Genomic DNA, 23,019 nt, shown 5'->3' with positions numbered 1-23,019 from the left:
CCCCTTATCCTTAGACTGTGACCCCTGGTTCTGGACTCCCCCGCCATCAGGAACATCCTGCATCTAGTCTGTCTAGTCCTGTTAGAATTTTATAAGTTTCAATGAGATCCCCTCTCATTCTTCTAAACTCCAGTGAGTATAAGCCCAATCGACCCACTCTCTCCTCATACGTCATTTCTGCCATCCCAGGTATCAGCCTGGTGAATCTTCGCTGCACTCTCTCCATGGCAAGAACATCCTTCCTCAGATAAGGCGACCAAAACTGCACACAATAATCAAGATGTGGTCTCACCAAGGCCCTGTACAACTGCAGCAAGACATCCTTGCTCCTGTACTCAAATCCTCTCGCTGTGAAGGCCAACATACCATTTGCCTTCTTAACCGCCTGCTGCACCTGCATGCTTACCTTCAGCGACTGGTGCACAAGGACACCCAGGTCACGTTGCACTTCCCCTTTTCCCAATCAGATAATAATCTGTCTTCCTGTTTTTGCCACCGAAGTGGATAACCTCGCATTTATCCACATTATACTGAATTTGCCATGCATCTGCCCAATCAGCCAACCTGTCCAAATCGTACTGGAGTTTCTTTGCATCCTCCTCACAGCACACACGCCCACCCAGCTTTGTGTCGTCTGCAAACTTGGGGATATTAATAGCACAATAGTCTAGATCATTTATATATGTACTTGGACCCAAGTACAGTTGAATGGGGCTTTGGAATGATTCATTAATTTCTGTGAAGGAGTAAGATGATTATTAGGCTTCCCATAGAGGGAGAAAAAACACGCCATACTGTGAATTTCCTGTGGATGACACATCTGAAGTTGACGTCAGTGGAGGAACACCAGCACTTGTGACTGATATTACTCATTTCGCTTTTGGAATGGCGTGAATTTGTCTAGTATGTGACCCAGATCACTTTCAGCAGTCAGTCTGTGTGCAGTTTAGATTAGTTTGCAAAGGAAGTACTTCACTCTTACCTTTATTCTGCTTAGTTTGATTTCACACTGCAGTTGTCCATAAGAATAATTAAAATATGAACTGTGTATAGTTTCTAGATGTATAGCTCCACTGTGATTTTAAATTGAGTTCAGAAAGCCATACCGTGCCTGTTAAAGATCAGTTTTTGAGTTGATTCCAATTCTTTAACAATAAATTAAGAGCCAAATAACTTCTGTTTCTGTTTTATGGCACCATATTAGTCATTGGGATCAGTAATTGTGAAATGCCAATTGCTATCTTAATCTGTGAAATGTAGTCTTTAAATTCTTTCAAGTTAATATATGTTTAGACGTTTTAAGTACCCTTTTGAAATGTACTGTTCCGTTAACAGTTCAATATTTTTGATTTATTTTATTCAGGATATGGGCGTCGGTTGCAAGGCCGACATTTATTGCCCATCTCTTGTTGCCCTGAAAAGATGATAGTGGGCCGCCTTCTTGAACCGCTGCAGTCTGTGTAGGATTTCTTGTTTTGTAGCGGTTGATACAAGTAGCTTACTAAGCCACTTCGGAGGGCAGTTAAGAGCTAACCATGTTGGTGTGGGACTGGAGTCGCATATTGGCCAGACCGGGTAATGACGTCAGGCTTCCTTCCCTAAAGGACATTACTAAATTAGTTTGGTTTTAACAACAATCTGACAGCTTTATGGTCACTTTTACTGATCACTTTTTATATGATTTCCCACAAATTGAAAAGCTTTGAGCAATTTGATTGAAGATGCTATTGGCCCAGAAATTCGTGTCGGGGGCTTCCCGCGGGTGCAAGCCCCCGACCTACACTTACCTAGCACGCCGGCAGTTGAGGCCTGGGCCTGCGTGGATTTCCTCTCTGTGGCCCGGTCCAGCTCCCGGCGCGCTGTGCTTGCGTGATCCAGCGGCGTAGTTAGTGCGATGCGTCCGCTGGGATCACGTGAGCCATGGCCAACCAATCAGAGGAGGGAAAAGCCCATTCATGAGATTGACAGAAAGAACTGTCAAACTAATGAAAATTCCGGCCCCCAAAACAATACTTACCCTTCAAATAAATATTTTTAAAAATCACACTTTTTAAATAAACTATAAATAATATTAAATAACTATTTTAAACAATAATTTAATTAAAAAACGGCTAAAAATACACTTATCTTACTTTAAAGTATTTATTTAAAAATAATAAACCTGTGGGGAAAAAAAATTCTAATTTTAATTAATTGACCACTTACCTTTTAAAATGAAGTCCTTACGCCTGGTTTTTAAATGTGTAAAATGTAGAGGCCTTCACGCATGGAAAAACCTGTTTTAAAAAAAAAAAGGAAGTTCAACGTGCACCCGCAGACTTCCGCGCGCACGCGTTTGACCTCTGAACCCCTTGGTTCAGAGGATCGGAAATGCCGGTTTCCCGCGCATGCGTAGTGCATGCAAGAAACCGGCACTTCCATCGGGTCCACACGTGAGTACTCCGTGCTTACTCACGCGTTGGGACCCGAATTTCTGGGCCTATAGGTTTGAGATATGCAAGTATTTTAAATTTTTTAATAAAAATGAGTTATTTCAGTTATTTTATTTCCAACATGTCCTATTTGCAGCACAGTTAAAATAAGTATATGTCGCAGCCCCTTACAGAGAAGCAGAACACAGGAAGCAGAACGCAGGGAATTTTTCTTGTCAGACCTGTGGCTATTAAGTTACCCATGTTTAGGATGGCCTAAAAGAACTCGCGGTTGAATCAGTCCTGTTTGAATCAATGTGCTTCCAAGAGCCTCTTGGGGGGGGGGGGGGGGGTGGGGAGAGGAAATTAAAGCTCATTATGTATTTTCTATATTAATCAAATTGTTTTGCAGTAGATGATCTAGAGAAAAATACAGTTAATAGATTAAGTATTTGAAAACTTCCCAGTGCAAAAATCTTGATTGTGGCCGTCCATGCTCAGTGATGTCACCATCAATCCCTACTTTAAAAAAAAATGATTTTATAAATACGTGAAATTGTCTTGATTTGTCCATAATTTTAATGAAAATCACCTAGCTTCCTTTGTTAGTGACATTACCTACTTGGAAACTAATTAGGTCAGGTTTGATGGCTGGCTCATTACTTCTTTGAAATGTTAATGTGCCTAAGTTTGCAGTTGGGAAATAAGACCAATTCATGATCTATAATGGCTACCCATCAGGGGATATCTTGAAAGGAGGATAAAGATTTCTTTTTGGCTGTAGCTACTGATCTTGGGTTTAATGTTGAAGTGCAGTTTTCAGCTTTTAGCTCCATTTCAGTTTATGATATTGGCACTCCGCCTCCATGTGGTGGGTAAGAATATTGCCTCACCCACGTACAAACGTTGCGCTGGGAAGTCTGAAAAACTGTTTCCTCTAAAAGAAGTAAGAAATAGGTTCTGTAGAAGGCATTTTAAATTCCTGTCGGCAAATTCGATCTTTATTACTTTCTAAGTATTTGTGCCATCTCGCTGTGTTTTCTGCTGTATAATTATCTCTCCTGTAAATAAATCTGACTATTAATTACATAGCAGTCTGGCAGAGTCGGAATGCCTTTTAGAACAAACAAGGAAGTGTGGTGGTCGTCCCAAGTGAGGTCTGATGTATTATACTGTAATTAATGGCTAGACTGTGGCATGTTGTCCCACTCATTGCAGGTTTCAGTTCATAGTCTGCTTTTGCTTATGGAAATTGCCCTTCCACTGTGAACACAATTTACAAGTGCTGGGAGAAAGCCTGAATCGTAACAGCAGTTGGCAAAGATTCAAACAGTTAGCTCTTTCCTAATGTTAATTCAGCTCCCTTCCACTGAGGTAATGTCAGTAACACTGATCATTCCAAAAAAGAATTTAATGGTTATCCTGTGGCTCAGTTGTTAGAAGTACAGTGGCCTAGAAATTCCCTACCTTACCGCCGACCATTAGCACCGTATTGCTACAAAAAATGGCGGCCGCCTCGCTTTCGCCCGCTTCCGGCACGGGACACAACAGCCGCCATTTTGGTGAGGTCCATAGCGCTGCCGTTGCCAGCACTTGCCCCTCAAATTCTCTGACTTAAATGGCTCTGCCCAATCGTATTATTATTTTCTAAATGCCCTGTTACCACATTCTTAATAATAGATTCTAACATTTTCCCTACTACTGATGTCAGGCTAACTGATCTGTAGTTCCCCGTTTTCTCTCTCCCTCCCTTTCAACAGTAGTCCCACACCTTACCTTCCCTCTGTTACTGACCGTCACAGCATCCTCTTGGCCACAATGCTGAAATAAAAGTCACCACAAAGCAAACTTTCCAATCCAACCTAATCCATATATGCATCCAATATAACATCAAGAAATCAACTAATAACCCTTGTGCATTCCCTTAGTGACTGCCTTGTGTGTGTCTTTGCCTATCCTAGTGATGTAACGTAGTGCTACCCCAGTGGCTGCAGCATGGCTGGTGGAAGGCTGCTGACTTACAGTGGGGGACGCTGCAGGATGACCTCTCTGAGTTGGTGGCTGGGAGTGTCAAATCGAGTGACGGTGTTTCTTCTTCACTTCTCTCCCTCCTCTTCCACCACTGGCTGAGCAGGCTGGATTTCTTGGGTGTCTGAAATAAGGAAGGCACAAGGGTAGGGTTGTGGTGAGGAGAGGCAGGAAAGCAAGAGGTGCATGCTTATACCACGTGCAGCTTGTAAATCAGAAGAGATAGTGGGATGAGGGGTAAGTGGGATGCGAGAAGGAGGATAACGTATGAGGATACCGGCATCTTGTATTCTTTCAGCCCCGCCGCTGGCCATGGGCTCAGCGATGCCCCTGCCAAGATTGGCCAGCACCGTCTCCTCCAAGGGGGTGAGGGGAAGCAAGGAATGTGAGGTGTCCCTCGTGTTTGGTAGAGATTGTTACTAGTTGAGTGATGGTGGGGGGGTTGAGGGCGTCGTGTATTGTGCAGTGTGCGAGGCTAGTGGTAGGAGATGGCTTTCAAGGATGCATGCACTGGCCTTGACCACTGTTCTCGGGTCATGAAGCTTCTTTGGGCACTGGAGCCAGGTCCTGGGGGTGACGCTGCTGGCAGTGATAGCCTCGGCGATCTGGTCCCACATCAGTCTTTCTGGAGGGCCTCCTGGCGCCCTTTGGGTAGAGGACCTTTCTTCCACTTTTGACCCCCTGCACAAAGTTGGAGTGCTGCAGAAGGCAGTTCAGCTTTAAGAGCTGAAGACAGCGTAGTTTGGAATTATTTTTTTTTTTAATTTCAGAAGGCAGTTGAGCTCTAATGGCTAGAGACTGCCTATTTTTAAATGATTTTTTTTCATAAGGTAGTTCCCCTTTAAGGGCTCGAGACTGCTTTCTAAAAAGACAGCCATGAGGTTTAATAAATCCTTTGATGCATTGTACATCGGCAAAACATTTTTTATTGTTACACTAAAATATCTTAAGCATTTCTTTGATATCCATGAAACTTTCTGCCCGCTTTATAGAACTAACTTGCCTCCAAAGGCAATACTAACAAATCAATGCTCTTGCCATTGGAGACACTGAATGTCTTCTCAGTCAGCGGTTTCACACTCTGCCTTCAACCATAATTGCTACTAGTGGCAAAGCTGACCTCCTGGCAGGAGCAGTTGCTGTCTGGTCCTTCATCTGGAGTCTGACCTGTGCGCTGACCTCTTGGCCATCCTCTGTGTTTAGCTTTGCTGGCCTATATGGAACTACCCCCGACATTGAGATGCTCTCACCAGATCTGTAGTGTAATGTTCACAACTTGCGAACAGCTGAATCCAACATTACCGCACCGCAATACAAACCGGGCACTAACAGGAACTGTCACAGTGGAAACCGTTTTGGAATATGAAAGGTGTATATTTGAAAGCTGCCTCTGCAGGTATCACACACTGACATTTTAGTTGAGTGGGTGTGCACTCGGCTAACCGCTATCCTCGGCCACAGATGAATATATTTACTGGGCAGAATGGAAATTCGTTTTTGTTTGTGGATGCAAAACTGGGTTCCCTAAGGCATCAGTGACTGTTTTATCATTCGTTATCTGTGAAAACAGCACAGTCTGCCCTATGCATCTTTAGAGAGGGAACAGTGCTCTTGATCAACACCAGATCATCTCCATTCAGCTTTACAGCCATGCTAGTTAAGGATAAGTGCAAAATAGAGGCAGCAATATTGGGGTCGATTTTGTCGAACCTGTCGGGAAGAAGGCGGGACTTCCCCTTCGGGTTTCTGACCCGCCTACTTTGACATCCGGCCAATCTGCGCGATTTTCCCTTGATTGTCCTTGTTGAGCCCGCCCAGTGGGCTCAGCAGGCCAATTAAGGGCCACCCGGCAACAGGTGACGTCACAGACTGAAATTTCATCTGTCAAGATTTCTGACAGATGAAATATCAGCGTTTCACAGCTGTTTGAAGCTGTCAAACACTGACAGTCTGATTTCTAAGATGAGTCCTTCTGCGCAGACTCATTTAGAAATCTCAGCAGCACTAAAAGCTGAAGGCTGTCACTTTTGACAGATCGCAGCCATTCAGCTTTCAGTTCCGGCTGAGTGCTGCGCTCCCGACGGCTACAGGAAGAAAGGCTGTTAAGGTAAGTAAAGGTAAGTAAAAGTTCTTTACACACTTTAGACACACCAAACACACTTACCTTTGCACTCATGCACCCATCACTCACCTGAGCGCCGACATCGCGACCCCTCCAACTCATTCAACCCGACGGCCCGCTGCTCTAACCTGGCGTGGTTTGGAGCCGTCGGGAAACCCACGCGAAACCCCTCAAAATGGGGATTAGGCTAAAAGCTGTCTGTTAACAGGCAGTTAATTGGCACTAATCCCTTCCCGCCTGGTTTCGGCGGGTCCCAGTGCGGGGCAGGTACCCGCCGCCCCTGAAACTTACGTGGGGCGGGGTTTTGGACGGGATGGTGTCGGGACCCCCAAAGTCGGGATTCCCCGCCCCACACGCCTGAAACCCCGCCTGACGGCTCCCCGAAAATCTAGCCCATTGTCTCTCTCTAAAAGCTTCATGCACTGGGAAAGATATTAAGCCACCAACCTAAAATGTGTGAGATACAAGGTGGTCATCAGTTCCTTTTACGAGATCATTTTCCTTTAAGTTCCATTGGTGAGTTAGGACAGTAACTTACCTTTTCTTAGTGTTTTGCTGCTTTAGAGATACCAGCCATCAAAGCTTCAAAGGTTTTAATGCGCGTGCATTTGGAATTAAATGACTGGAATTTCAGAATTGGTTCAGGAAAGTGCAGAAGAGAAATTTGGTTCAGAAATAAAACTCTAAATCTGTATTGAGCTCTGTTCTAAGCCCACGCTGTGTTTCAGTTATTCATTGTGTAGATTTGATCATCCACAGCAGTGTTGCTTTTTGTTCATTTCAATTTTCATTGATAATTTCTGTCCTCAATTATTTAAGAATTGCTACTGGCCTCATCTACAATTTTATTAAAAACCATTTTTATAAGCACCTTAATCTTTACATAAAATCCCAGCCTTCTAATTCTGCATACACTAACACTAGATATTATGGCCCAGAAATTCCGAGCCCTACGGGTGTGTACACGCCGGAAACCGGCATTTCCGATCTGTCAAGAAAGCTCTCGACAGATCCTCCGGCTGCTCTGGAGCAGGGCCTCTGCGGGCGGAGAGTTCCGCTTTTTGGAGACCCTCTGCCCGCAGAAAACACTTACAATTCTTGTGCCTGGTAAAAGCAGCGTAAGGCCAGGATAAGAGTTGAAAAAAGTTTTTTTTTTTTAATTTCCACTGATTTATCATTTAAAAATACTTTTTTTTAAAAAGCAGTTTATTTTTAGCCTCGTTAAAAACTTTAATTATTTTTTTCAAAAATTTAAATTTTTGTTTAAAAGTTAATTTATGTAATTTCAAGTCATTTTAAAAAAGTGATTTTTAAAATTTATTTGAAGTTTTACTATGTTTTGGGGATGATCTCCATTCATATATTTGACAGGTCTTCCTGTAAGGGAGATTCCCTTCTTTGATTGGCTCCCCATGGCCCACGTGATCCCAGCGATGCTGCGAACTTCCTGCGCCTCTGGGATACGTGGGCCCTGCGCACCGGCAGTTTGGAGAGACCCAGCAGCGGAACTCTGCGCCTCCCGGGAGCCCTCCGGTCAGGGCGCAGATTTTTCCAGATCGCAGTCCTCCACCCGCGGGAGGCCTGTGATCGAAATATCTGGGCCTATGTATACATACATTTGTACTTGTTCTTCCAGTCTAAACTGTGCTGTTTGGCATCTAAGCTTATGATTGTTAGCACATTTTCAAAGCTTGTGAACTGTTAAATTACTGCAGTTTCAAGAATATTATCCCTGTAATATTGGAGCTCTAGTTCGCACTAAGTTATTGTTGATGAGATACCAGAAAAAGGAAATCTTAATAGGTGACATCCACAACTGTGTGGAAACTCAATTACAAAGGTGGTCAAACACCAATAAGGGGCAAATTAAAATTTTGACTGTATTGATAGATAATGTCTAGGCCATTATATGTTCAAATCTGAATGAGATTGTCAGTATTTTGAAAAATGTCTGAGGAGTATTATGATGTATAAATGTTTGCTTGCTTGATAATTAGTGTTGCATTTCTCAACTAACCGTTTTTATTGTGTAATAACTTTTTTTTTCTTTGCAAAAACAGTATTTGTAAAAGGTGCATCCGGAAGATGGACCACCATTGTCCTTGGGTGAACAATTGTGTTGGAGAGAACAATCAAAAATTCTTTGTACTCTTTACTGTAAGTTTATATATGTTCCAGTGTAAATTTTGAGCAATTAAAATGACAGCATATCAAACAGTCTAGAACTAACATTTAGCATTTCCCTCAATTAACCTTTTGAAATTAAGCCATGATTTGATTGATAGCATGAAATAAGGAGCTAATTAACTAGAGTTTTGTTTCCACTAAATAACATTAATTTCACAATGTGTAGCAAAGCATTTTATTCTAATATGCCTGTTCATGGATAGCACAGGATTTTAATTTTCAATGCATTGTTGCTGAGGGAAGGGGACACTAGAGATTATTTGTTGAATCTGCTGCATCCAATGCTTCAGTTTTAAACAGTCTTGGCAAGCAGAGCAAGACTAGTGCTTGCCGACTAAGAAAGAAAACATTAATTAAGTTTTTTTTTGAAGTGTAGTCACTGTTGTAATGTAGTAAATGCAGCAGCCAGTTTGCACACAGCAATCTCCCACAAACAGCAATGTGATAATGATAGATAATGGCCCAGAACTTGGTGTCGGGGGCTTGCCGCGCGTGCAAGCCCCCGATGTGCGCTCACCCTGCGCGCCGACATCTGAAACCTGGCCCGCAGTGGATTTCCTGTCAGTGGCCAGGTTCTGATGTCGGCGCGCTGTGCTAACCTGACCCAGCGGCGTAGTTAGTGCGATGTGCCGGCTGGGATCAGGTGAGCACTGTTCAGCCAATCAGGGGAGGGGAAACTTCATTCATAAGTTTGAGAGTAAGAACTGTCAAACTCATGAGAAGTACTGCACCCCAAAACACTACTTAAACTTTAAATAAAATTAAAAAAAAAATCCCAATCATTAAATTAAGTATAAATAAGTTTAAAAAAAAAATAATTTAAACAATAATTTTATTTTTTGAAAAAAATAATTTTTTAATAAAAAGGGTCTAAAACTAAATTTACCTTATTGTAGATTGTTTAAAATAATAAACCTGTGGGGGAAAAAAAAATTCTAAATTACACTAAAACACCACTTACCTGTAAAAATAAATACTTACGTGTGCTTTTTACAAGCGTAAAGACCGGAGGCCTTTAGACATGCGCAAATCCCCCAAAACACAGGAAATCCAAGACGCACGCGCTGCCCCCTACAGCGCACGCGCTAGCCTCTTCAACTCTCGGGTGAGAGGAGAGGAAATGCCGGTTTTCAGCGCATGCGCTGTGCATGCTGAAAACCGGCATTTCCTCCGGCCAGACGCGTGAGTACCCCTTCCGTACTCACGCGTTTGGGGAGGAATTTCTGCCCCAATCTGTTTTAGCGATGTTGGCCAAGACATTAATGGCCCAGAAATTCGGGCCGAGGGCTTCCCGCGGGTGCAAGCCCCCGACCTGCACATAACTAGCGCGCCGGCCGTTGAGCTGTGGGCCCGCGTGGAATTCCGATCCTGGGCCTCCTCCAACTGCCGGCGCGCAGTGCTTGCGTATCCCGGGGCGCAGTTAGTTCGATGCATCCCCTGGGATCACGTGGGCCATGGAGAGCCAATGGTAGCAAGGAATGCTTCATTCATAAGTTTGACAGGAAGAGCTGTCAAACCTATAAATACTACAAGCCCCAAAACATCACTAAAACTTCAAATAAATTTTATTAAAAAAAATCACATTTTTAAAATAACTATAAATTACATGAAATAACTATTTTAAACAATTGTTTAAATTTTTGAAAAAATTACTTACTTTTCTAACGGGGCTAAAAATAAACTTACCTTTCTTTAAAGTATTTAAAAATAATAAACCTGTGGAAAAAATGTTTTAATTTTAATTAATTCACCACTTACCTTGTTAAAAGCAGGCCTTGCGCCTGCTTTTTAAAAGTGTAACTGCTGGAGACTTACCCTCCCGGAGAAACCTGCAAAAAAAACGTAGGTTCAATGCGCACACGCTGCCTCTCCGGCGCATGCGTTTGACCACTGAACCCCTTCTTTCAGGGGAACGGAAGTGCCGGTTTCCCGCGCATGCGCAGTGCATGCACTTTCGTTGGGCCTACGTGTGAGTACCCCCTGCTCTTCTTTGAAATAGTGTTATAGGATTTTTTACATCCACCTTAGAGAACAGACGGGGCCAAGCACCTGTGAAAATAACCAGCTGGAAACTTAATTCACTGCTAGTTAAGGGGATAGAGCATCATCATTTCAAACACATCGCTGACTAAATTAAAGCAGTGGTCTAAGGGAGAAACTGACTGCACTGTCAGGTAACATGTTGCAAATTGCCGAAGTTTTGGCTGTTCCACCATCCTATTTGGAGTTCCACCTCCCTACTTTGTATAAATCAACGGCAATACCTTAAAAATCTGGTCCTAATCAAAATTTATCTCCAACAAATAGAATACATTTTTATACTGTGGCGTACGAGATTTGAGATATTAATCGTGATAATTATGCAAATTGGGCCAGTTTCATTATGTTTCTATTAAAGATGATTGTTGGCTCCCTAGTTGTAGGGGTTGTGGTTAAAAATCCAAAAAGGTTTGAACAAATCTACATTATCTTATACTTTAGAAACTTTATTAAAAGAATGGCATTGTTGATCTCTGTCAGTGAGGGCTGGCAACATTATATTCCTCCTCTTCTTCGCTCTTTAGTAATTTACAAAATGTTTTAAATTATGTCAGTTATTTAAAGCATAAGCATTTCCATTATAGCAAAATCCATCCAGTCATGAATAGTAACTTACCACCTCAATAGCTTTAATAAATGTTGGTAACTTCATAAGCAACTTCCTCTCATCAAATGCTGTGTACCTTTGGAACTTGGAAATGATGGGAATGTACGTGTATTATTCTCAGTTTGCTGCCATTCATGCTCCGAGTTTTTATTTTGAAAGTGGTCATGTGGAAACTCTGAATGGCTCTTGTCTCTTCAAAAGTGTAAGTTCATCCCGGAGCCCGTCAATAATTAATCTGCTCATCTCAGTGCAGTGAAACAATGGGATAAATGAATCATCAGTGTATCAGTTGCTCTAGCAAAGACCTGACGCCGGAACGATGGGTGCAATGGCTTCCGTCTTTGCTATAAATTTCTATTCATATTTATACATGATGTGTTGCCAGCAATTTAATACATAATGATCGCAATTAAATAATTTCCATTCACCTGAATCTTCGCTCTTAAATAAGCACGCTATAGATTGTATGCAAATCTGTAGTTGTATACCTAAATACCAATGTGTAAGTTTAATTAGAACTGATTTAGTACAGATATAATTTTCCCACTCCTTCCCAGCTCTCATAAAAATAACATTAATTGTATCTAAAAACAGGGAATAAAACATGTAAAATGATGCTTTCTGTGCAGTTAAGTGAAATGTGCTTAAGCATCTCCTCACATTTCTAGGACTTGTGAAACTAGAATGTGCATCTCTAATTGTCAATTTAAAATAACCAAACTACTTACTTCAAAATAGAGTTTTCCATCTAGTCTATACTAAATTTAAAAATTATTTGTGTAACAAATCAGCATTAATTGGACAATCTCATTTAAGAGTGGGTATTTGAGGGCAGTGGTTAAAGAATTGGCGCATTCTTTGGAGTGATGTAAGAGAAACACAACACTGATCTGCCTGTACTAGAGCCACGCCTTCTGCAGGAAGCCAGGCTTGAAGAGAAGAATGTTGAGGCGCTCTCTCTCCAACTCCAACTCCTTGTGAAATTGCGTCTTAAAACTAAACCTCGAGTCCTTGCTGTCGCTATAGCCAAAAAAAAAAAGAAAATTCTTGTGTTTCTCAGCACATGTCAGCCTTTCACTTTTAATGCAAATTAATCCAAGCAAATTGTACAATTAGCCACAGTGGTTGATTTTGCTTTATAGTACAGTAGAAATGTAAGAAATCAGATATTGACCAGTTTATGTTCTGAACAGTGAACCTGAGGCAGAATATGTATTGACTGAAACATTGTTACCATTTTCTATCAGTTAACAGTTTGTCTATGTACTGTAATAAGTAAGCCTTTTTTATTGTCATAGTGTAGCGTGTTTGATTAATGTGTAGGCAGTGTGTTACTTCATGGAAAGCCATAGGTATGTCATTGCTAAACCGGCTGGGAAACCAAATACTGTAAGTAAGAAGCTTTGGGGATGTGAATGCCGGTCTTGAACATGAAGTGTATTGAATCAATTTGACCCTGCCTTTGCTGACTTGTCGTGCTTGATAATGAAAGTGATTGTGACAGATATTATGCAATAATACTTCTCTCCATCCATTTGCAGATGTACATAGCACTGATTTCAGTCCATGCACTGATACTGTGTGGCTTCCAATTTGTCTTCTGTATCAGAGAACAGTGGAGTGGTGAGTAACTACATTTGTCCAGAAAGATGCAGCGTGCCTGTGAAAATTGTTTTGACAAAGGCAGCAACTTAATGGATGATAAACAGTTGGTTTAATACTTTGGCTGCAAAAATGGCTGAATTTACCACTGTCTTCCTCAATCTGATCAGATTTGATTCCTGTTTGTACTTGGCCTGGTCCAGATGTATTATTTAAGTAACTGTTAATAGCCAACTGAATTTGTGTTCTTAACTTTAAGAAGATTCTGTTTATTCAGCAGATCGATACTCATGCAGCAAAAGGTTAGATCTGATTTTTGCTGAGTTAGAGTAAAAGGGAGGAACCTGAAGTGATGAGTCGGAAGGAATTCTAGCCCATACATTCAAGTTGCTCTACCTCTTTAACCCAGAAGGATAATTATACTTCACATTTTTCTTTGGCTGAAATTTCTCTCCAGCCAAAATGCTAATTCATTTACTGTGATGATCTATGCAGATGCTTGGTCACAAATGGCAAACTTGCCAGATTATCTGCTGCTTAATTTAAACCATGATTAGTTGGTTAACTTTTTATTTTACCTTGGTTTATTATTTGCGATCTCGTAACAGTTTCTTTTTAGACTATATGAAAAGTAGTCTCCAGCACTGACATCTTTATAGTTCTGGTTTCAAAATCTAGGATTATAAAATAAATCTCAGTTGGTTCATTCCAGTAAATCAATGTGTTACAGTATCTTCCTTCATTCCTAACAAAAGCCCACCTTCCTTCATAGCCCAAATATCAGCTTCATTTATATGGTACCATGCTCACCTCTAAATCAGGAGGTTGTGGTTCCAAGCCCCATTACAGAATTTGAAAGTAGAGTTTAGGCTGACACTACAGTGCAATACTGAGGGAATGCTGCCTTGTTGGCGTTGCAAAGAAGACACAAAACTCCGGTCTTGTCTACCTTTTCGGGTTGATGTTAAAGATTCCATGGCTCTTTTAGTAAATTTATTGTCATGTGTGAGTATATATGGTACATGGGATTCCAAAATGACAAACAAGAGCAGGGCGTTGTCCCTCGACTGATAACATCAAAAATAGACTAACTGGCCTTTCATCTTACTGTGGGATCTTGCTGTGTGCCCAGTGGCTGCTATATTTGCCTACATAACAGTCAGTGCACTTATGGCAATAACTTGCAATTATATAGTGCCTTTTAATGTTGAATAATTATCCCATGGTGCTTCAGAGAGATGTAGTCAAACAAAAATGGATGCTGAATCAAAGGAGATATTAGGAGGAGTGACCAAAAGCTCGTCAAAGAGGTGAGTTTTAAGGAGGGTATTAAAGAAGGAGGGGGAGGGGATTTAGGGAGGAAATTCCAGAGCAGATGGGACCTAAACGGATAAAGGTATGAATGCCAATGGTGCGGTGAAGAAAAGTAGGGATGCACAAATGGCCAGTCAGAGGAACAGTGTGCCCTGGGAGAGGGTTGTAGAGCTGGAGGAGGTTACATAAATAGAAAGGGGTGAAGGAATTTAAAAACAAAGATGATTTTAAATTAATTGGTTGAGAAAAGTGTTTTTGCATGTTTTGGGATGTCATATGGAGAAGAAAATCGGGCGTGGTGTAAAGTGGGCTGCCGATTTGCCATCAGCCCATTTGGCACTTGTGGCAATGCCCAATTTCACCCCCATATACAGTACCCATTGGGTAAAAGTTAACCATTTGTAGTTGTCTGATGCACTTTAGATGCTTTGCGACATTACTAATTTACAGTAACTTTACTGTGAGTTAAAACAGAGGATTATCCCAATAGACCCAAAACTTTCTGGAATAGAGAAATAACTGGATATCCCATAACAGATAAAAATTATATCTGTTACTCTCTTTCTTGACCCCTGTATAATAAATTTGAATATCCTTAAATCAGTTGTATGTGGGATTTTGACTCAAATTGTGTAAGATGGTACTTTAAGATGAATTAAATGGGCATATTTAGGTAATTGGGACGTCCGGTGGTCATGAAAGGCGCTATATAAATGCAAATCTTTCTTTTACTCTTGAGGGTTGAAGCTGCGATCGCTTTGTTTATTTTTAATTTTTAGATTATGATTTTCCATTTCCATATAGTTTTCCCCAGCATTTAGTTCATGAGAATAAGTTTAACTCTGACTTAACTATTTTCAGATTAAATGAATGTTATATAATTAGAAGAAGTCATCAAGTGGAAAATAATTTTTTGTAAATAGATATCTGACCTTTTATTGTGTACAATACATCAAATAAACCTGCTTTCTGGCCATTAGATGCCAGCTGTGCTTCTGTAGAGACCTTGATTAAAATTGACACATTGAGACCATGTTGCGCAGTGCTCCAAGCCTAATTAATTGTGGGGTCTACAACTACATTGAAAAGTTGAACTCATTAGCTTCAAAGGAGTAATATTAACAGGATATAGTGGAGCAAACGTTTGCTGGTTGACAAACTATAACTGGTAAACAGTATCAAGTCTCCTTGAGTAATGACCGAAACAAAGGCTGCGATTTCGCCAACTGCGGCGGCCTGGGGCGATGTTGCAGTCCCAGCCCGCTGCCTACTGCAGCCCGCACTCTCCAAGCGATTTTCCGTTGATTGGGCTTGTTAAGACCGCCCTGTGAGGTTCCTGGCCAATTAATAGGAAGCGGGTTTCCTTAAAGGGGCCATGTCCAAATTGATCTTGACCATTCTGCTGTCAGTGTTCTGCAGCATTGAGGTGCTATAAACACTGCACAAAGGTGCACGGCTACACCCAGGCTGTCCCATGACTCCCTCCATATGCTTATGGAGGGAGTCACAGCACGCAGGGAGGTTATCTTCCCTTCCCATGGGCAGAAGAGACCTCCCCAGGAGATCAACGCAGCCTGGTTGCACATTGCACAGGAGGGCACAAGCAGGGATGTCGTCAGGAGGACCAGGCTGCAGTAGTGCAACCCTTTCATTGATCCCAGTAGATCACGAAAAGTTACTGCCAAGCCACACTCAACCTCATCCTGCTGTACCACTCATCACATTCCCATCACTCTGCCTTCCCTACCCTACTCCTGCACATCCTTACTCCCACCAACTTACCTTGCACCTCCACCCATCCCTCTATCTACATTATCACTTCCCCATCTCACTAGCCACCCCTCACACTCACCCTCATCCTACTGCAATCATACCAACTAACAACACATAATGGTAGGCACTTGGACATTTTATGCAATGTTCATGTAAATTTTCTGTTAATGGGTTGTCAAACATTGAAATCTTTATTTTCAACACTTTACCTTATTGGACAGATCTGTGCTCACCTTTAGAAGTGTCTTAGTGAGTTCCAGTGAATGTTGAGATATAACTCTCTTTTTCCCCCCCCGCCCCCAAATTGTGATGAGTGTGAAAGGAATGGCTTGGACATTGTAGGGATGCTTTATGGTGCTGGTTTGGTGTGGGGTGGTGTCAACCTGGCGCATCACGTGGCAGCCAGGGTGTACAGCGTCAAGTGAAGCCATTGATGATGCAATGTTGTCGGGTGCTGATGCCCTGTGTCCTGTGCAGCATCAGGTGATTGCGAAGAAGGTTTGGTATTGTTGGCGTGTCTGGTGATGTTGGTGTTGGGGCTGATCGTGGAGGGATTCAGAGGACCAAGATGAGATTTTTTCAAGGGCACCAGTGTTACCAGAATAGATGGCAGCTGAAGTTGAGATGACAGAAGCGATCTGTCAATGGTGAGAGCTTTCTCCAAGTAGGTGACAGTGGTTCCAAACACTTCCAAACTGCATACAGCTCAAAAGTGTCTTCCAAGTCCTGAAGGCTCAAGCTTCTGACATTGGAAAGTGAACAGCTGTGAAATGGCAGCTTCCATACCACTTTTGCAGCTGTCACCTATTCACAGCAATGGAGAGTCATAGAGAACCCAACCTACTTACCTGACATGATCTTTGAATGACGTGAACCCGATTAAAAAAGTGGGAAAATAGAAATAGGCTGGCAAAATAATAGTTAACAAGCACTTAACAAGTAGTTAAGTATCTTCAATGCCTCCCCCGCTGCTTGGTGTTGGGTCTGTTCTGAAATCATAGACCCGACACTTTGGAAACTTACATGGAGGCGGGTTGGGAGCTCGCTCCCAACCCGCTGTCCATCATTTCGATTTTGACAGCAGACCCGCCTCCAAACCCGCCCTCTGAGTGCCGGCAAAATTCAGCCCAAAGTCATTCATTTCTGGAAACCCAGAGGCAGCCTTTTACCATTATCGGCCTGACATGCAATCAATATCTTTTTGTATTTAATAACTAATGAGCTAAAATCTCACGGTCAACTTAAATTTGGTAAAGTAAGAGGGCAGACAGGGCCTTTGTTTTGTCCTGCATTTTTACCGATATTATGCTATTATTAATATTCCCCAATACTGTGCTGTAAATGTTCACATTCTGACTTTGGTTTAGTAGCCCACTCGCATTAGCATTAGATTCCTAAACACTAACTACAAAGACCACCTTATATTTCAGAAACTTTAAGTGGCAAAACAAAACCATAGAAAATAATTCCTTGATGTACCTACACTGTACAGAGGAAGAGGCTCCAGTTGGCCTTTTATGGCCTGATATTTTGGCAAAAAATACACTCAATGTAGAATAGTCTGTCGAGAACTCCAAAATTTTCGAGTACAATTGCTTAGATTGCTCATTGCCTTTCTTTGTGAGAAAGTTATTTGTAATTAAAGCTCTTGTGAATTACTGCAGTTTTAATTGTGTGAAAGAAAAGTGGTAAAGCATTGAATGCACTAATATTGTATCATTTGTATGCTATTTTGATAAGATGTTTTCCTTCACAGAATGCAGTGGCTTCTCACCTCCTGTAACTGTAATCCTAATCATCTTTTTGTGCCTTGAGGGACTTCTGTTTCTTACATTCACCTCAGTAATGTTTGGCACGCAGCTTCACTCGATATGCAATGATGAGACGGTACGTTTTTTCGTGATTTTAGAAGTTTGTGTATAAGATGCTTTTTGATTCAGCAAATTTGTTAGCAGTTGAAGAAATCCAAGTTAACCATCAACAGAAAGAGAATTTGTGGTCAGTGTTTTTATTGCATTTCTCTTTTTTAAAGTCACAAATAATGTTCATCTGCATGATTCTGGTGCAAGTGCATTTTACCCTTTTCAACTTCAGTTCAATGGCCCAGAACTTGGTGTCGGGGGCTTGCCGCGCGTGCAAGCCCCCGATCTGCACTTACCCGGCGCGCTGACATCTGAAGCCCGGGCCTGCTTGCATTTCCTGTCACAGGCCCAGTTCAGATGTCAGCGTGCAGTGCTTACCTGATCCAGCGGCGTAGTTAGTGCGATGTGCCGGCTGGGATCAGGTGAGCACTGTACAACCAATCAGGGGAGGGGAAGGTTCATTCATGAGTTTGAGAGTAAGAACTGTCAAACTCATGAAAACTACGGGGGCCCAAAACACTATTTAAACTTTAAATAAAAATTTTAAAAACATCCCAATCATTAAATTAAGTATAAATAAGTGAAAAAAAATAATTTAAACAATAATTTTTTTTTGTTGAAAAAAATAAATTTTTAATAAAAAGGATCTAAAACTAAACTTACCTTATTGTAGATTCTTTAAAATAATAAACCTGTGGAAAAAAAATTCTAAACTGCAATAAAACACCACTTACCTGTAAAAATAAATACTTACGTGTGCTTTTTACAAGCGTAAAGACCGGAGGCCTTTACACATGCGCAAATCCCCCAAAACAGAGGAAATCCAAGACGCACGCACTGCCCCCTACAGCGCACGCGCTAGCCTCTTCAACTCTTGGGTTAAAGGAGAGGAAATGCCGGTTTTCAGCGCATGCGCTGTGCATGCTGAAAACCGGCATGTCCTCCGGCCAGACGCGTGAGTACCCCTTCCGTACTCACGCGTTTGGGGAGGAATTACTGCCCCATTATGTATTTTGATGCTTTTCTGATGTGCAAGTACAAAGCTGGGTGATTTTAACCCGACGCGCTCAGCACAAACCTGGCGGGTGGGCAGTTAAATTCACCCTGGCTCTTACCTGTCTGAAAGCTGCCCTGATCGCAACATCTGCAATTTTAACCTGCTCACCCGAGCAGGCAGCAAGGACACGTGCCCGGAGCCAACAGGGTCCTTCTTGACAGATCCATGTTGCAGCCCAGTGACAGCATTGAGACCCGACTGTAAATAACCCAGGCCTGAGCGGGGAACCCACCTGGAGTTAAAATCGGGGCCAAGTTGTTGTTGTAGTACTGAACCATACAGACTAGGAAGGTTCTGAGTTCAATCTTTGTTCTGCCACGAGTTAGCTCCTGTGGCAGCGGGGATGCTATAATTCGCATTTGAGCCCCTAGCACAGTCAGGGGACGGGGGGAACAAGCTACTGATCACAATTCGGTAGCCTCTGCTAGGAAGTGCATGTGTAAGGATAAGGTTGAGTTTCGCTGTTATGCTGCCCTACAGTTTGATAATGCGCTGACACAGTTTAGGCTCATAAAAGCTCCAAGATTAAAAACACTCGAGCATAGCATGATATAGTTGTCCTGCCAAAGATTAATTTTAAATCAGTGAAGTGTACGACCTTTTAGAAATCTTTTGTTTTCATCTGTGTTTTGTAAAACTCGAGTCAGCCTTGGCTCAGTTGGTAGCACACTCACCTCTGAATATGTATCTCAATGTATCCGCCTTCCCTGAAAAGACAGTATGATCTAATTTGGTTCTAATGCTCAAACCCTCTACTCAGTTCAATGGAACCAGAACCTCAAAAGACTGCCAAATAAAGTACTAGATTTGTGCTAGAATTTATAATTTTTGTGTTCTTTAACAGCATCAACTGCAAGTGACCTCCTTCACCAGTCACTGGGCTTAACTAAAATTTTAAAGGGGCTGTCATTAGGAATGTTTAATTTGTCAGCCAGAATCTCTTGTTTAGAAATCCCCAGTGGCTCAGTCAGTTAAGGTGGCGAGTACTGAGCCAGACGGAATAGGAGGATCCCAGCTCTAATCCCCAGTCTGCACTGAGACAGCTGATCTCAGCCAAGCGATAGCACAATTAGCTTTAACACCCCTGGTCTTGGGAGCGTAAAGTCAGACAGGATTTCCAATCCTAATCGGCATTTTCCAGTTTCATTTGGGTGAAGAAATTCCTGCAGCATCATTTCATCTCTCACCACACAAATCAGAACTGAAACAATTCCACTACACAGGTATTCATGGAGTCCTGAGGTACATACCTCGCACAGAGCAATTTAAACAGTCTCAACAGTTATTTTTTCCTGTGGGACAAGGAACTAAAGCAAAATGTTGAATAGAAAAATGGTTACTTGTTACCCTACACTTGCAAGAAAGAAGTTCGGCGGGGGGGGGGGGGGCCATGTTAAACGTTATTACCTCCATTCCATAGCTATTTCCTGAGCACCTCCCAAACCCGTGATCTCTACCACTTAGAAGGACAAGGGCAGCATCACCTCCAAGTTCCCCTCCAAGTCACAAACCATTCTGACTTAGAAGTATATCGCCGTTCCTTCATCGTCGCTGGGTCAAAATCCTGGAACTCCCTCCCTAACAGCACTGTGGGCGTACCTTCACCACACGGACTGCAGCGGTTCAAGAAGGCGGCTCACCACCACCTTCTCCAGGGCAATTAGGGATGGTCAATAAATGCTGACCTTGCCAGCAACACCCACATCCCATGAACGAATTAAAAAAAAATCAGATTCCAATTGATAGTATATACAAGGCTACCACATGGAACAATCCTTGAGCATTTACCAAACATTACTGTCTAGATTTAACTGCAGGGCACAACACTGATGTTGGCAGATCAGTCCTGACAGCTGGTGCTATGGCTTCTATGCTGGGGGTCCTCCACCCGTCAATATTTATGCTACGTGGGTATGCTTCTACAGTACGTAGAGAATACAGAATGAAGAAGAAAGATTACATAGCACAATCCATCAGGTTTTGAAGGGGCTTGATTTTGGGGATGCTAGTGTTAAGTAAATAGTTGGCTTCAGTTTAGTTCCAGGTCAAAACAAACTGGTTCAATGACATGGATCCTGATGGTTCATATACTGCAATATCATGGCAATTTTTCATATGCTCACCCATATTCCTACAGTATATGGAGGATGCAAATCATTTAAAGACTGAAGAAGACAAATTAATCCAGTTAGGTTATCTATCTTTCTCAAGTTAAACTTTCACTGGAGCCCATCATTTCAATGGGACCAAGGACAGTTTAGAAAAATACAGTAACACTCCAATACCCCATCTCTATAGTAAATAAATGGATTGACACTCCCATTGCATACTAGCCAAGGGCAGGAGCGGGTGGGTGATAGAGGAAAAAATATAGCTGGGTCCTAATTTGGGGTATTTGTCTTCCATGTAATCACACTAATCAATACAACTTTATGTTTATTATGCAGGAAATTGAACGGTTAAAAAATGAAAAACCAACTTGGGAAAGGAAGCTACAATGGGAGGGAATGAAGAATGTTTTTGGAGGACAGCCCTCATTTCTGTGGATTAATCCTTTCTCAGGCATTAGAATTAGACGACTCATTCCCCGAACAATGAAGGGAGGAGCAGAATTTGCTGTCTGATTCCGAGGGAGAACATTTTTGAAAAAGTAATCTTTCTAATATTAAAATAAAATTAGCACAAGACTTAGTTCCTTTCTACGTTCTGCCTACTAAGGTACTATGGATTAAATAACTGCTGCCTGTTAAAATTGAACATAGCCTAATTATGAGCAAATTTCATGAAGTCTGGAACTGACAGAAATCTCCATCAGCCGTCATAAGAATGGATTGCAAAGATCAAACTGTAGCTTTGAATGGGCAGTTATACGTCCTAATTCTCTACTGTATAAACCACTGCATAGTTGCTCATCTTGCAGTATTGCATCAATGTACCAATTGTGACATAATCACAAATATTTGGATGTAAACCACAATGCGATTGATCATTTAGTGACATTGGTTAAAACTGTTTTTTAACATAAAATTTATAGTCCATTCCATTTAATCATTTTCAACCCATTTGAACATGAGTTTCAGGCATTGTATTTACAAATTGTTACAGACGATAAACCGCATCAGTTAGAATTGAATAATTTCTTTATCTGTTTTTATATTTTTTTTATATATATATGAAAAGGGAACTCTAAAGAAGGGGAAACTTTATTTTTTCAGTTCATGTATATTTTTTTTATTTTAGGAAAGTTTCTTTCCTTCTGTGGTATGGGTGTGCACTGTTTTTCTTTGTCAATAATCCAAAGTTTACCCTGAACATAATCACATTTTTTTATTTTATTTATTGTTTTGTTGAACAGCACAGATGAATTGTAAATGTGAGATTGTTGATGGCTGTTTCTAAAATTGATATAAAATATCTTCACAACAAAATCCTCCCAGTCCAGTTTAATGTAGAATGATTGTTTAGTATATGGATAGAAAAAGTTTTACTCATTGTTTCTAATCTTCTGAAACATAAAAAACTTGAAAACCAACAAAGGTGCAATGATTTAATTTTTCAATGTTTGCAAACCCTTACTATTCCTATACAGTTTAACCATAAGAATGTGCTCTGTTTTAATTTTTGTGATCTGAAGGATGAAACCTGCTTTCTGGGATCTAGATCAGCATAAAGTATTATCCTGTAGACTGGTAGGCTATGGATCCATTTATTTTTCAGCTTTTGAAATCCTCCCAAAAAATCTATCAAACTTTTAGCCGGTGGGAAATGAATATTAGTGTTTGATTTTTGCTATTAAGATGGAACATAAGAAATAGGAGCAGGCATTCAGCCCTTCGAGTCTGCTCTGCCATTCAATAAGATCATGGCTGATCTTCTACCTCAACTCCACTTTCCTGCAATATCCCTTGAGTCCCTTAGTATCCAAAAATCTATTGATCTCAGCCTTGAATATACTCAACGACTGAGCCTCCACAGCCCTCTGGGGTAGAGAATTCCAAAGATTCACCACCCTCTGA

At 41.5% G+C, this 23,019-nt stretch overlaps 1 protein-coding gene across 6 annotated transcripts in view; it reads left to right on the top strand.

Annotated features, from left to right (window-relative positions):
• zdhhc7 (zDHHC palmitoyltransferase 7) overlaps nt 1-22,539 on the top strand; it is an 84,792-nt gene extending 62,253 nt beyond the window's left edge. For all 6 annotated transcript variants that reach the window (XM_085991790.1, XM_085991786.1, XM_085991791.1 and 3 more), the window contains 4 exons: nt 8,622-8,718; nt 12,937-13,018; nt 17,841-17,971; nt 21,451-22,539. In XM_085991790.1, coding sequence (XP_085847916.1) covers nt 8,622-8,718; nt 12,937-13,018; nt 17,841-17,971; nt 21,451-21,627 — 487 coding nt within the window. In that variant the 3' untranslated portion in view covers nt 21,628-22,539. The remainder of the gene's footprint in view (nt 1-8,621; nt 8,719-12,936; nt 13,019-17,840; nt 17,972-21,450) is intronic.
• The last annotated feature ends 480 nt before the right edge of the window (nt 22,540-23,019 follow it).

This window comes from Somniosus microcephalus, chromosome 6 (assembly GCF_052327205.1).
Source record: "Somniosus microcephalus isolate GS21.2 chromosome 6, FLI_Smic_1.0, whole genome shotgun sequence".
Classification (NCBI taxonomy): Eukaryota; Metazoa; Chordata; class Chondrichthyes; order Squaliformes; family Somniosidae; genus Somniosus; species Somniosus microcephalus.
Note: the sequence above shows the minus strand (reverse complement) of the source record. Positions and strands in the feature narration are given on the sequence as shown.